This window comes from Hibiscus syriacus, unplaced genomic scaffold (genome assembly GCF_006381635.1).
Source record: "Hibiscus syriacus cultivar Baekdansim isolate YM2019G1 unplaced genomic scaffold, ASM638163v2 tig00111027_pilon, whole genome shotgun sequence".
Lineage (NCBI taxonomy): Eukaryota > Viridiplantae > Streptophyta > Magnoliopsida > Malvales > Malvaceae > Hibiscus > Hibiscus syriacus.
The window spans coordinates 1,253,748-1,269,757 of record NW_024062960.1 but is presented as its reverse complement, the minus strand read 5'-3'; the positions used below and the strand labels follow the sequence as shown (position 1 = coordinate 1,269,757).

At 34.4% G+C, this 16,010-nt stretch overlaps 1 protein-coding gene and 3 pseudogenes across 1 annotated transcript; 3 read left to right on the top strand and 1 right to left on the bottom strand.

The window, feature by feature from the left end:
* Positions 1 to 343: 343 nt before the first annotated feature.
* LOC120151039 lies at positions 344 to 1,168 on the top strand (annotated as a pseudogene).
* Positions 1,169 to 4,818: 3,650 nt separating this feature from the next.
* LOC120150796 lies at positions 4,819 to 5,593 on the top strand (annotated as a pseudogene).
* Positions 5,594 to 13,230: 7,637 nt separating this feature from the next.
* LOC120150986 lies at positions 13,231 to 13,751 on the top strand (annotated as a pseudogene).
* A 959-nt stretch (positions 13,752 to 14,710) lies between these two features.
* LOC120150773 (vacuolar iron transporter homolog 4-like) lies at positions 14,711 to 15,435 on the bottom strand. Its single transcript, XM_039163399.1, has one exon. The coding sequence runs from the start codon at positions 15,385 to 15,387 to the stop codon at positions 14,734 to 14,736; it is 654 nt and encodes a 217-aa protein (XP_039019330.1). The 5' UTR covers positions 15,388 to 15,435; the 3' UTR covers positions 14,711 to 14,733.
* Between the last annotated feature and the right edge of the window lie 575 nt (positions 15,436 to 16,010).

Below are 16,010 nucleotides of genomic sequence, written 5' to 3'. Positions count from 1 at the left end.
GTGTCTCTTTTATCTTCATTTTTATTTTCTCAAATTATCAGTTGCGATTTTACTCTAACCGATAGCCGTCTTCCGCAACACTTACAAATAGTCAAAAGACATGGATTTATTTTACCCTAAAAGTATTCCTAATTTTTATATTAAATTATAAACTTTGAAACATGGTCGAGTAATATGAAATTCGGCAAAGTTTTAGGCTTCATTGAGCACCTAAAACATTACATGCCACTTGAGTTTTCTTGATCAGTTGTCACACTTCCAACACGGTGGCTAAATATTGAACAAAATTCACCATTTAATTCTATTTTAAAATGCTTTTCCACCCCCTAAATATTTTCATTCTTCACATTCTCATCTCCATCTAACCATGGAAAGGGAATCTTTGTCTAGAAAAATCTTCACCATATGCAAGACTTTGGTACTAAAACTCGTCTTCCGAGTTCTCCGAATCGGTCCTATTCCCTCTCACATCACCGTGATTATGGACGGAAACCGGAGATACGCTATAAGGAACCGCTTAAACGAAGGAGCCGGCCACGACGCGGATGCTATGGCTCTCTTCTATTTGATCAATTATTGCTACGAACTCGGCATAAAATACATCACTGCATATGCTTTTAGCACCGATAATTTCAGAAGAAAGCCGCAAGAAGTCGGGAAAATAATGTCGTTGTTGCGGGAAAGTATCGCGCTACTAACCAAGATAACGAAGCACGGTTTCATTTCGCGGGAAACCTCGAGCTCTTGAGCACGGAACTTAGGGACGGAGCTCGTAAACTCATGGAAGCGACGGCAGAGTATTCCAAAATCGTGGTCACGATTTGCGTGTGCTATTGTTGCTCGGACGAGATCCTTCATTCCGTTGAACAATCTTGCCTAGAAAAATACTATAAGCGTAGCAACATAAGAGAGACTCATGTTGATAACAACGACGAGAACGGCGAGAGGGATGTAATAAAGTTGGTTGATATCGAAAAGCATATGTATATGGCCGTTACACCGGACCCCGACATCTTAATACGAACCGCACACGAGCACCTGCTAAGCAATTTCCTTCAATGGCAGACGTGTTACTGTCAGTTGGCTTCATTGCCCATAGATTTTCCGGAATTGAATTCATGGCAATTGACGTGGGTGATTTTGGATTTTCAGCGAAACTATAAGTAATTAACCAGAGAAAAAAATTTCAACGGTAGACCTTGCAAATGGTTCACACATTGACACATACCATAAACATAATCATATTTCTATTATTCACATAACCCTACTTCTTTCTTTGTATTAGTGACATAATTATGCCTTGTCTTTAAAATTTTCGTTTTCCATAAAAATATAGTATATTGTCTTCGAAATAATAGAATGTTCGAGCACGATTTTGTCGATTTTCTTCTTTTAGGTCCTAGAATCGCCTTCAAGCACCACATTTCGATGTCCCAAGTCTATAGCCAGTTGATTGTAATACTTTATGTGATAATAATTCTGTGATTACTCCATTTTTTTACCCAACATAAATGTAGATGAATTGGCGTATGCACATCAAATCACTTGACCTCATTTTTTGCTGGAAAAAATAGATAACATTCTGATTTCCTGCATGATTTTATTATAGGTATGAGGAGCAACCTATGTTACATAGTACACATTAATTGATTTGTTGACGGAATTACAGAATCGTGCACGAAACCAGTGATCTAAATCAATGCTTTATCTTCATTTATTCCGATCGATCATGAATGAAACGAATGTTGTTTAAGTCGATACAATACAATACCTCTACAGGGAAAGATCAGGTTTTTGTTATTTGTTATACCTCAATTATTTGATCAGATACAATACAATTAAAAGTTTTTTATTCGGTAATATATTTATTAATTTCTCGTTAAAAACTTCTCTAATAATTAATTATTTAATTTTGTTAATCATATCATTTAAATATTTAAATGATATCAATCAAGAGACTTATCGTTTATATTTGATGAAAGAATCGACATGATAGTTAACAAAATCAATATAATTATATATTTAGTCTTTATTACTTACATATTCTATTAATTTGACCTTAATTTTAATTTAATCTAAGTGGTTAGGGGCTTAGGGCAAGCTCCTTCTCAAGAATTTGGGTTCAGCACCCTCAATACCATTTTTTATTATATAATTAAATTTATTGAATTAAATTAAAATTAAGATCAAAGTGATAGAATGTGTAAGTAATAGAGATAAAATGTGTGCAAACAAAAAAACCCTAGAAAATAATGTTGTACCGTAGCTCTCGCATCCATCCAAATCCTTCTTTTCACTTAATTTTAATTCTTACAACTACTCCCACGTATCATTTGGTGATCTTACTATTCAATTTAAAGCAATCCAAAAGGAAACAGCATCGGATACTTACTAATCAAAGAGAAAGTTTCAAATCAATCAATATGAAAATGGAATAAAAGTGTTAGAGTGGGTATTAAATGTGAACAATTGTTTAATTATTTGAGCCAATAAAGATTGTCTTATGTCTAGTGGAGTGCACACTTGAAATATACTATGTTGGGGCTGAGTCCCTTTGCCACACTTTCGTGTGGAAATTGCACTTTCTTAAATAATATAATATAATCTTCCCTTATCAATGTAGTAATCACAAGTAATTTATAGGTCTCTTCTTATAAAAAAAATGCCTTCTAACTCGGCGATCCACTACTAATTATTCCACAAGACCTACCATTGCCAGCTATCATTACATTTAACCATTTTTATACATTTTAACACTTTGATTTTAGGTTAAATTATATTGGCAATCACTAAGCTTTAGATTTTATATCGATTTTGTCGTTGAACTTTAAAATATTTGAAGTATTAAAATTTAGTTTAATTTAATTAGGACGTTGGATTGTTGTTAAATTTGAAAAGATGTAATGATGTGATAGTTTTGATATTGACGTAGAAGTCAAAATAATTTTTATTTTATTACATCATCTTTTTCATCAAAATTAGAGATTTTCATTTATTTCTCATTGTTCTCTATCATTTTATATGTTTATATTTCTCTAAACATCTTTAAAACTCATGAAATTTAATATAAAAATCCACTATATTTTTAGGTTTAGAGGCTTTTCTCATACTTTAGAGGTTTTAGATACTTGTTTAAAAATATAAATGGTGAGAATCATTCTTTCAAGAAGACAAATAACATACATTAAAACTAATTTCATCAGATGACCGTCGAAAGAGATTGGAGCATGAGAAGGTTGAATCTTTAGATTGACTTTCATAGAAAAACAATCCTAAGAGATTAAAGAGGAGTGAAATACAAACATTTTTGTATTGATCTTGATGCGAATGTATACCAATGATGGACAATAATTGAGCAGCAACTACGACCGGAAAAATTGATAATTTTCTATAGCAAAATGAGAAAGAAAGATCATGTCATCATATTATCAATGATTTAATGGCTCGATTCTCTAATTGAATCCAAACTAAAGTTCAATATTTAAATTGAAGTATTTTAAAATCTAACGCATAATCTCTATAGAACCTAAAATTGAATGACTATAGCTACGACCGGAAAAATTGATAATTTTCTATAGCAAAATGAGAAAGAAAGATCATGTCATCATATTATCAATGATTTAATGGCTCGATTCTCTAATTGAATCCAAACTAAAGTTCAATATTTAAATTGAAGTATTTTAAAATCTAACGCATAATCTCTATAGAACCTAAAATTGAATGACTATAGTTCACCTTTGATTTAATTACATGTAAAAAATTAATTGTTTCTTTAGTTTAGTTAATTAATATAACCCTTTTAAATTAAAAGTTCATAGTCACCAAGTTAGGATTCTAGGCTCAAATTTCGCAACAACAATAACGTAGATGAGAACTTAGAGTTCAGTTGAGTTGGTTAGTGTAATTATCTTAGAAATGTTATTTTTAGCATATTTTAAAAGGTAAAATACATAAATGATCACCGAATCATGTTGAAATATTCTTTTTAGCCAACTAAAGTTTCAGAAGTTATAAAATGGTCATTAAATTTATCAAACTTGTAAAAAATTAATCATTGCATATTTAAAAAAAGTGATAAATATTGATAAGTTTAATGACCATTTTGTAACTTCTAAAACTCCAATGACCAAAAAGATAATTTTACCATAGTTCTGTTATTATTTTTATTACATTTTAAAATTATTTTAAAGAGAAATAGTTAGTTTTTGTGATTTATGTAATTATTGGGCTCTAAATGGTTTTTTAGGACGTTGGGGAATTCTTTGTAATACATCAGGTTATATATTCCATGTTAATCTTGTTTTATTTATTTATTTTTATAAATTCATCAAATATAATTGATGTTAAATGAGTTTTGTGATACATGAAATTATACGTATTTGTCATTTTTATTTTTATATTTATAATATAATAGATCATTAGACTATTGTTTCTCTAATCTATGGAAGATGGTGAATCAAATAAAAAATAAATCTCATATCTTACTTGATCTATTCCATGTTAATCTTGTTTTATTTATTTATTTTTATAAATTCATCAAATATAATAGATGTTAAACAATTTTTAATCAAATGAAAAATCAGGGTAACCTAATATGTTTTGGATTGACCAAATTAATTTATATGTCTCTCATACCTTTAGATATAGTGGGTGGAAGCCAGTGGGAATATATATATATACATTAAATATTTGGAACGTGTGCCTTCCACGTTCTTTTATCTATGATCTTAGTGGACGTCGGTTTCAGCATCAACCCATACACACCATTCCACAATTTTCTCTATAAATTCTCTTTGTCAAAGGCGTGTGTCCTCCACAAGCCTTCTTATCTCATATATTATTGCTTTTGTTCATCATGGCTACCCCTCAAGCTCTTCAACTTTCATCGCTTAACATCATTGAGATACCTATACAAGTTATCGACAACGAAGAAGACAATATTCGAGAATCCGATGTTGGTGAATTCGATTACTCTCAGAGAGGACAATGGCTCCGAGCTGCCGTTTTGGGAGCCAACGACGGGGTTGGTTTCCGTTGCGTCACTAATGATAGGTGTTGGCTCGGTGAAAGAAGACGTCAAGGCTATGATTATAGCCGGTTTTGCAGGTTTGGTCGCCGGAGCATGTAGCATGGCGATAGGAGAGTTTGTATCCGTATGCACCCAAAGGGATGTGGAGATAGCTCAAATGAAGAGAGAAAAGCGGAAGGGGTCATCAGAGAGTGGAAATGATGAGAAACTACCGAATCCTGTACAAGCTGCCATGGCGTCGGCTTTGGCTTTTGCCATCGGTGCGGTGCTTCCGCTATTGGCTGCTGCCTTTATAACGCAGCACAAGGTGCGGATTGTTGTGGTGGTCGCGGTGGCTAGCGCGGCTTTGATGGTGTTCGGAGTGGTGGGGGCTTTGGTCGGAGGGACTCCGGTGGCTAAATCTAGTGCCAGGGTGCTTGTTGGTGGATGGATGGCGATGGGCGCTACTTTTGAGCTCACCAAGCTGATTGGATCCGATCATGTGATGCAAATATGATTTGCTTTTGCTTCGGTGTAAAATATTTATTTTCTTAGATTGAACTTCTTTGTCAAAACCATGTATGAAAATGTTATTGACAATTATGAAATGCAGTTGAAGCTTTTTAAAATTACATTTACAAACTATTACTAAAATATTTTGTATTCGCAACCCAATAATATAACAATAGTTATGGCTAATTTAATTGGTCAAAACATTAATTTTTTTTAAATAAAATTAAAAAATCAAATTTCGACATTAAAAACGTTAAATTCTTGAATAAGATTTAATAAGGTAAAGCTCTTGATAACCCTCTTTATACATAATCAACGGTGGATCTAAAAAATATGTTGAGAGTGGAGATATATATATATTAAAAAGACAATTTTAATACATGGGATGGACAAAAATAAAATTTTAAGATGAATACATTCAATAAAATAAAAAATAACAAAATAAAAATACATATTTCAAGATAAACATTCGTCTACACTAAATCAAACGCGTGTTCATTATTGTGTATTATCTTTCGTGCACGGTGCATTGGAAAGGACTATGCCGGCATTTGGTTGTCACAATGTCATTCTGGATGTTTTCATTCGGTGAAGAGGAGAAGAAACGAGAAGCTATTCAGTTCCTTTAAATTTCGTATCCAAATTCCAATTTGATAATCTAAAGCGGGAAAAATTAACATGATAATAGATAAACGTCATCTTGATCAATCATGACGCTGTCAAATCCAATCATAAGGAGAAAAAAGATAAATGAAAACAACAGTCAAACGATTGAAATCGTGCAAAAAACAGAGAAAAACATGTCATAAAAACGAAAATATGAAAAACTAAAAGAGTTAATTGCATCATATATCCCTGAACTATAACACTCATTCTAAATTAGCCCTTGAACTTTGAAACATTCTAATGTCATCCCCAAACTATGATCATCATTCTAAATTGATCTTCAAACTTTTGAACATTCCAAATTCATCCCCAAAATGTGACCCTCATTCTATATTGGTCCCCAAACTTTTGAATTCTCTATTTTCATCCCTAAACTTTTGAATGATTAAGGGGGATGCTATCGGAATGTTCAAAATATTAGAAACCAATTTAGAACGAGAGTTGTAGTTTGAGTATGGAATTTGAATGTTCAAAAGTTTAGGGACTAATTTAGAATATGAGTCATAATTTGAGGATGAAATTGGAATGTTCAAAAGTTTATGGATCAATTTAGAATGAGAGATATAGTTTGAGAATGTATGATACAATTAACTCAAACTAAAAAAATAAAGAAAAACAAAGATGTGATAGAAGAAATCAAAAGAAAAACAAGAAATATTGACGATAATGGCAGCCCCAAGATTATCCATTGTCTATCAACCAAATATGAAGAAAGAGATAAACAATGTTTAGGGTTTTTTACCTTTAATAAAATCGATATATTAGATCTTACTTTCTCTTATATATTGAACCGAAAACACTGATAATTAAGTTAAATTCAATGGGTATATAATAAATTATTCTTTAACCTACCCTTACGGATGTAGAAATAGGTTTCTACCGATCAAATTGCTTTCTAACTCAACAATCCACCACTCATTGTTCCAATAGACCTACTGTTGAAAGTCAAATTGCACAAAATCAATTTTGGTGGCTTTGTACATGGCAAATTCGGTGGCTTTCGGTGGAATTAAATGGATGCAACATTTGTTGATTTTTTTCAACAATGGTAAAACCTCAATTTTAGCCATTGTAATTTAGGGTATTTACAAATTAGTTCTTAGAGCTTCAACTATAAATACCCTAGCTCATTTAGCTTCAAAACCATCCCAAAACATTCTAGCTTTCTTCCAATACTACAGAGAATTTAGAGAGTTTCTTGAGAGTTGTTTTCTCCTTTTTATCAAGAGAGAATTATCATTGTTTTCTCCTTGGTAGATCGAGAGAAGTTGTAATTCTGATTTCTCATAATGAAATTCTTCTACCGTTGCCCGTGGTTTTTACCCTATATTATTTAGGAGTTTTCCACGTAAATTTTGTGTCTCTTTTATCTTTATTTTTATTTTCTCAAATTATCAGTTGCGATTTTGCTCTATCTGATAGCCGTCTTTCGCAACAATTGGTATCTGAGCCAGATTTGAGTGTGTAATATCTGTTTATTATCTTTGTGGTTGCCACCAAAAGGTGGATCCTCCAACATAAGAAAGTAAGAAGGTATTACCATTCTTTGAAGGTTCCAGAGAACTATTCACGATAGTGAAATAGTGGGAGTTATCCGAAACAGAAGCCATGGCAACGAAATTTGATATTGAAAAATTCAATGGGAGAAATTTATCATTGTGGAAATTGAAGATGAAGGCCATCCTGAGGAAAGACGATTGTCTAGCAGCAATCAGTGAAAGGCCGATAGATTTCACAGATGGTAACAAATGGATTGAAATGGACAGGAATACTATGACAAACTTTCATCTAGCATTAGCAGATGAAGTATTGTCAAGCATCGATGAGAAGAAGACAGCTAAGGAGATATGGGATCATCTCACCAAATTGTACGAGGCCACATCACTGCACAATAAAATTTTCCTTAAGAGAAAATTGTATACTCTCCGTATGCCAGAATCTACTTCAGTGACGGAGCACTTAAATACACTGAACACTTTATTTTATGAGCTTACATCCTTAAGCTGTAAAATAGGAGAACAAGAACGTGTTGAACTTCTACTTCAATGTCTATCGGATTTGTATGATCAACTCATCATCAACTTGACAAACAGTAATGTCACCAGTCTAGTCTTTGATGACGTTACAGCTGCTGTTCTACAAGAAGAAAATCGGCGCAAGAACAAGGAAGACAGACAAGTAAATCTGCAACAAGCAAAAGCGTTGACAACGATGACAACGATGAGAGGGAGATCAACAGAACGTGGCCAAAGCAGCAGTCACAAACATGGTAGATCGAAGTCGAGGAGCAAGAAGAATTTAAAGTGTTACAACTGTGGAAAGAAGGATCACATGAAGAAGGATTGTTGGAGTCTAAATAAAAACTCCCAATCCACAAGGTAATACCGTAAACACTTCAGATGATGGAGATGCTATATGTTATGAAGCGTCAACCACCGTTGAAGGAAGAAAACGATTTGTAGATATATGCTCATTGATTCGGGAGCAACATATCACATGACCTCAAGAAGAGAATGGTTTCATCATTATGAACCTGTCTCAGAAGGATCTGTGTATAGTTGCAATGATCATGCCTTAGAGATCGTTGGCATGGGAACCATCAAATTGAAGATGTATGACGGAATAATTAAAGTTGTTCGAGATGTGCGACACGTGAAATGCCTGAAGAAAAATTTATTATCTAGATTGTTGGATAATAATGCAAGCAAGATTGAAACACAGAAAGGTATCATGAAGGTGTTCCGTGGAGCGCTTGTGGTGCTGAAAGGTGAAAAGATAGCTGCAAACTTGTACATGCTGAAAGGAGAGACTTTGCTAGAAGTATAAGCATCTGTTGCCTCATGTAGTTAGATTCTGCAAAGCATTGCAATAACAAGTAAGCAGCACCGGTTGAAATTCAACACATCAAATTCTAGAGGCAAAAGTGTTCTAGATTTGGTTCACTCTGATGTATGGCAAGCACCAGTTACATCCCTAGGTGGAGCAAAATACTTTGTCTCATTTATTGATGACTACTCTATGAGATGTTGGGTGGACCCTATTAAGAAAAAGTCAGATGTGTTTTCAACTTTCAAAAACTTCAAAGCGCGGGTGGAACTTGATTCTGGAAATAAGATCAAGTGTTTCAGAACAGATAATGGAGGAGAATACACAAGCAAAGAATTTGATGACTTTTGCAGGAAAGAAGGCATCAAAAGACAGTTCACAGTGGCGAACACTCCTCAAAAAAATGGAGTGGCAGAGCGGATGAACAGAACCCTGTTAGAAAAAACAAGAGCAATGTTGAGGGATGCATTCCTAGAAAAATCATTCTGGGCAGAAGCAGTCAATACCGCCTGTTATTTGGTGAATCGAGCTGCATCAACTGCAATAGAGCTGAAGACACCAATGGAGATGTAGACTGGTAAACCAGCTGATTATTCAAACCTCCATGTATTTGGAAGTATTGTGTACGTGATGTATAACTCCCAAGATATTTCAAAGCTGGACACAAAATCCAGGAAATGCAAATTCTTGGGGTATGCTGATGGTGTAAAAGGGTATCGCTTGTGGGATCTCACTGCCCACAAAGTGATCATTAGCAGAGATGTTATCTTTGTAGAAGATAAGCTACAAAGAAAAGAAGACGATGATAGCACTGAAAAGTCAAAGACTACACAGATACATGTGGAAAATGAGTTTGAACAAGGAGATTCTTCTGAAGCAGAACCAGCACAAGATGAACAAGAACCAGAGAATTCTGAAACTCCAACAACTCGTCAATCAGATCATGTGAGAAGACGTCCCAATTGGCACTCGGATTATGTTATAGAAGGTAATATTGCATACTGCCTTTTAACAGAGGACGGTGAGCCATCAATATACCAGGATGCAATAAACAGCTCAGATGCTTCACTATGGATAATGGTGATGCAAGAAGAAATCGAATCCCTTCATAAAAATAATACATGGGACCTTGTTCACTACCACAAGAAGGAAGCCAATTGGTAACAAATGGGTTTTCAAAATCAAGCGAAATGGTGACGATCAAGTTGAGAGGTATCGTGCAAGACTGGTGGTCAAAGGATATCTCAAAAAGAAGGTATTGATTTCAATGAAATATTTTCTCCTGTGGTTCGACTAACAACAGTTCGTGTAGTTTTGGCAATGTGTGCTACATTGAACTTACATCTAGAGCAGCTAGATGTTAAACAACTTTTCTTCATGGAAATCTTGAAGAAGAGATTTATATGCTCCAGCCTGAAGGTTTTGAAGAAGAAGAAAAGAAGAACTTGGTTTGCAGGTTGAACAAATCTCTGTACGGTTTAAAGCAGGCGCCGAGGTGTTGGTATAAGAGATTTGATTCATTCATTATATGCATTGGATACAACAGACTTAATGCAGACCCTTGTGCTTATTTCAAGAGGTCTGGTGATAACGATTTTGTTATATTGATGTTGTATGTGGATGACATGTTGGTTGCAGGACCCAACAAAGATCATATTGAAGAATTAAAGGCACAACTGGCTAGGGAATTTAAAATTAAGGACTTGGGATCAGCAAACAAGATTCTAGGGATACAAATTCACCGAGACAGAAGTAATAGGAAGATTTGGCTTTCACAAAAGAATTACTTGAAGAAGATCTTGTCACGACTCAACATACAAGATTGTAAGCCAATTTCTACCCCTCTTCCTATTAACTTCAAATTATCCTCCAGTATGAGTCCTAGCAGTGAACAAGAGAGGATGGAGATGTCTCGAGTACCGTATGCATCGGCAGTGGGAAGTTCAATGTTCGCTATAATATGCACAAGACCAGACATTGCACAAGCAGTGGAGTGTAGTCGGTACATGGCAATCCAGGCAAAGAGCATTGGAATACAGTAAAGGATCCTAAGATACATCAAAGGGACTCAAATATTGTATATGTTACAGAAGATCAAACTTACTTATCAATGGGTATGTTGATTCGGACTATACAGGGGATTTGGATAAAAGCAAATCTACTACAGGATATGTGTTCAAAGTTGCTGGTGGAGCTGTAAGCTGGGTTTCAAAATTGTAGTAAGTTGTGGCTACATCCACAACAGAGGCAGAATATGTAGAAGCTACACAAGCCAGTAAAGAAGCAATTTGGTTGAAGATGTTATTAGAGGAGCTTGGGCACAATCAAGAGCATGTTTCTCTTTTTTGTGACAGTCAAAGCGCCTTGCATCTAGCAAGGAATCCAACATTTCATTCAAGGACAAAACACATACGAGTTCAATACCACTTCATTCATGAAAAGGTGGAAGAAGGAACAGTGGATATGCAGAAGACCCATACCAAAGACAACATAGCAGATTTCATGACAAAGGCGATCAACGCTAATAAATTTACTTGGTGTCGATCCTCGTGTGGCCTGTCAGAGACGTAAGCAACATGATGGTACAAGGTAGAAAGAATGATGTGAAGATATGATTATCCAAATCAAATCTTCAAGTGGGAGATTGTTGAAAGTCAAATAGCACAAAATCAATTTTGGTGGCTTTGCACATGGCAAATTCGGTGGCTTTCGGTGGAATTAAATGGATGCAACATTTGTTGATTTTTTCAACAATGGTAAAACCTCATTTTAGCCATTTTTTTTAGATATTTACAAATTAGTCCTTAGAGCTTCAACTATAAATACCCTAGCTCATTTAGCTTCAAAACCATCCCAAAGCATTCTAGCTTTCTTCCAATACTAGAGAGAATTTAGAGAGTTTCTTGAGAGTTGTTTTCTCCTTTTTATCAAGAGAGAATTATCATTGTTTTCTCCTTGGTAGTTCGAGAGAAGTTGTAATTCCTATTTCTCATAGTGAAATTCTTCTACCGTTACCCGTGATTTTTACCCTATATTATTTAGGGGGTTTCCACGTAAATTTTATGTCTCTTTTATTTTCATTTTTGTTTTCTCAAATTATCAGTTGCGATTTTGCTCTATCTGATAGCCGTCTTTCGCAACACCTACCACTGCCAACCATCTTTACAAATTGGTTTAATACATGTTCACTCTATGTATTCATTAAGTTTTAGCCCTTTCATCATTACTTTAGTTTTTCCTTGAGTTCTGAACATAAAAAATGTTGGGCTTTCTAGTTTTTTTATTGAACATAAAGATATTATATTTTAACAACAAATACTCTTATTCTAATTCATAAATATGAAATAATATAAGCATGTTTAATCACTTAATCAAATAATGGATCATACAACACCTAAATTGAAACTGGGTAACAAGAAATTTGCAGTCCCCATCTTACCGCTCGACCATGTCGCCAAAAAGGCTACAAACAAAAAATGATTTCATCTCTTTTTTATTTTTAGATCAAATCCATGCTTTCAATTGGTTATAACATTTCAAGATACTCGATATTCAAAAAGTTTTTCCTGACCTTAAAATGATTTCATCTCTTTTTTATTTTTAGATCAAATCCATGCTTTCAATTGGTTATAACATTTCAAGATACTCGATATTCAAAAAGTTTTTCCTGACCTTTCTGAGAAGAGTTGCATCAAACATGAAATCTAATATCAATTATATTTCTTATTTTTAATTAAAACTTTTAAAAATTAAAGAAAATATAAGTTAATACAATAATAAAATTACATGTTGATCTTTAGAAAAAACTTACCATTAATATAGGACTTCCTCTAAGAAAATTTTGTCACAATGCCCTCGGTTGAGACCTTCAAAACATACTACGTCCATCTTTTAATTATATCGATTAGGGCAAAATCGTTTTAAAATCAATAATTCTTCGTAACAGATAAACATCTTATTTTCTCGTACTTTCTTTGATTTATTTACCAATTATATCTACCATAACTTGGTTAGCATGTCAGATCAAGCATGAATATAAAATACCAATTTTTAATCAAAGCGTAACCTTATATAACTATGGCTCTCAACTTTTTTCATGTAAAGGATGGACAATTCTTTAAGAAATGAACTAAAAACCGATTCAGAATTGGTTACTCAGATATTATTACTTACTATCATCTCTATATTCCTGCTTTTTTTCATCATGGTTTCCCCTCAAACTCTTCGATTTTCATCCCTTGACAATTTTGTCATCGGCACTGAAGAAAATCAGTTTCATGAGCCTGGTATTGATGAATTTGATTACTCTATGAGAGGACAATGGCTTCGAGCTGCTGTTTTGGGAGCCAACGATGGGTTGGTCTCCGTTGCATCACTAATGATGGGTGTTGGTTCAGTTAAAGAAGACGTCAAAGCTATGATTGTAGCCGGTTTTGCAGGTTTGGTTGCCGGAGCTTGGAGCATGGAGACCGGAGAGTTTGTATCAGTAAGCCTCCAAAGGTTTAGTCGTCCGTGCAGTGCTTCCGTTACTGGCTGCTGTTTTTATAAGGCTGCCTAAGGTGCGGATTGCGTAGTGGCTAGCGTGACTTTGGTGGTGTTGGGAGTTGTGGGGGCTTTGCTTGGAGGAACTCCGGTGGGGAAATCTAGTGCCAGGGTGCTTGTTTGTGGATGGATGGTGATGGCCACAACTTATGGCTTCACCAAGATGATTGGATCTGGTCATGCGATGCAAATTTGATTTGGTTTTAGAATTTAGTTGAAGCATTATCAATAACATTGCAAGCGCATTTTTCTCACTAATTAATTTGAAGTAAAATAACATAAGTGGACTTTTTCATGAAATTATGTATTTGTACTTAAAATACATAAGTGGACTTTTTCATGAAATTATGTATTTGTACTTCTCGCAATTTCTACCTTATATAATATTATTGTTTTTCCATTAGTAGAAATAGACAATATTAAATTACGCTAAATCTAGTTTTTTGCTCGTGTCTTATTTTATATTGATCTCATGTGTGGTATATATATATGAGATAATATCTTATTCACAATGTAAAACTCTTTTAATTCTGTATATATTTATGACTGTTGGATGAGTGAAAATAGATGGACGAGACTAATAGAAAATGAGAAGATATCTATTGGAAAAAATAATGAATTAATCTCAACATTTTGTTTTCACTCATCCAATGGTCCTAAATTTGTAAAACTAAAAGGTTTTACACTATGTAATTAAATTTATATAGTAATTACATAGTATAAAACTTTTTAGTTTTATACCATTTTAGAATTGTTGGATGGAAGAAATCAAAGATTGAGACTGATATTCATGGAAGAAAACCCAAGAAGTTAATCTTAAACTTTGATTTTTCTTCATCTAACGATACTAAAAAGATATAAAACTAAAAGTTTTACACTAGTCACTAGGTGTAATTGAATCCTAACCCCTCCCCCCTCTCTCTCTATATATATATAAGATCATATTAAACTCAAAATAATTTTTCAACTAGACTCGATCAAATATTAATTTCTAAAAATATAATCACTCATTTCACGTATTGACTATTGAGAGTAATCTTTAAACCGAGATGGTATTCAAATAAAGCTTCAACTGCATTCCACAACTGTCACAAGTTATACATTTTTCATACACGCTTCACATAAACAAAGTTTAATCTCAAAACGTGAAACTAACCATTAACCATCAGAAAAGAAAATCAAATTTGCATCTCATGACCGGATGCAATCAGCTTGGTGAGCCCATAAGTAGTCCCCATCGCCATCCATCCACCAACAACCACCCTCGCACTAGATTTACCCACCGGAGTTCCTCCAAGCAAAGCCCCCACCACTCCAAACACCACCAAAGCCACGCTAGCCACAGCGACCACCACCGCAATCCGCACCTTATGCTGCCTTATAAAAGCAGCAGCCAGTAACGGAAGCACCGCACCGACGGTGAAAGCCAAAGCTGACGCCAAGGCAGCTTGAACAGGATTCGGTAGTTTCTCATCTTTTCCACTCTCCAATGATCCCTTTCGCTTCTCTCTCTTCATTTGAGCTATTTCCACATCCCTCTGGGTGCATACGGATACAAACTCTCCAATCGCCATGCTACATGCTCCGGCGACCAAACCTGCAAATCCGGCTATGATCATAGCCTTGACGTCTTCTTTAACCGAGCCAACACCCATCATTAGTGATGCAACGGAGACCAACCCATCGTTGGCTCCCAAAACGGCAGCTCGGAGCCATTGTCCTCTCTTAGAGTAATCAAATTCATCAACAGCAGGCTCATGAATCTGATTTTCTTCATTGTCGATGACAACATTGTCAAGTGATGAAAGTTGAAGAGCTTGAGGAGCAGCCATGATGAAAAAAAGCAAGAATATAGAGATGATAGTACGATAAGAAGGCTTGTGGAGGACACATGCCTTTGATAAAGAGAATTTATAGAGAAAATTTTGGAATGGTGCCAATGGGTTGATGCTGAAAACGATGTCCACTAAGCTCATAGATAAAAGAGTGTGGAGGGCACACGATCCTAATATTTAATATGAGTCATGTCAATTAATTTGGTCAAGCCACTAAATATTAGGTTACCCTTTTTTCATTCCATTAAAATTGGTATTAAAAATGATTTCATATATTAGGATAAACAAAAAGATAATGATAAATGAAAAAAATAAGATAGAAAATCAAACTTTTACTAAATCAATCAATCTTTTACTTGTAATTAAATCAAAATGCACAAATGTAAACAAAATGATTAACTTTGTTATGGTGGTTGGCAATGGTAAGTCTAGTGGAACAATGGGTGGTGGATTGCTGAGTTAGAAAGCATTTTGATAAGAAGATCACCTAGAAATTACTTGTAATTACTACATCCATAGAGAAGAGTAAAGAATTATATATATAGGATTATGATTCACTTACCCGATGTAGAACTCTTGTAGTTTTATACGGATATAGTAAAAATAGATGGTTGAGATTA

Excerpts from the sequence above, each read along its gene's own strand:
- LOC120150773 (XM_039163399.1), bottom strand. The coding sequence starts at position 15,387 with ATGGCTGCTCCTCAAGCTCTTCAACTTTCATCACTTGACAATGTTGTC.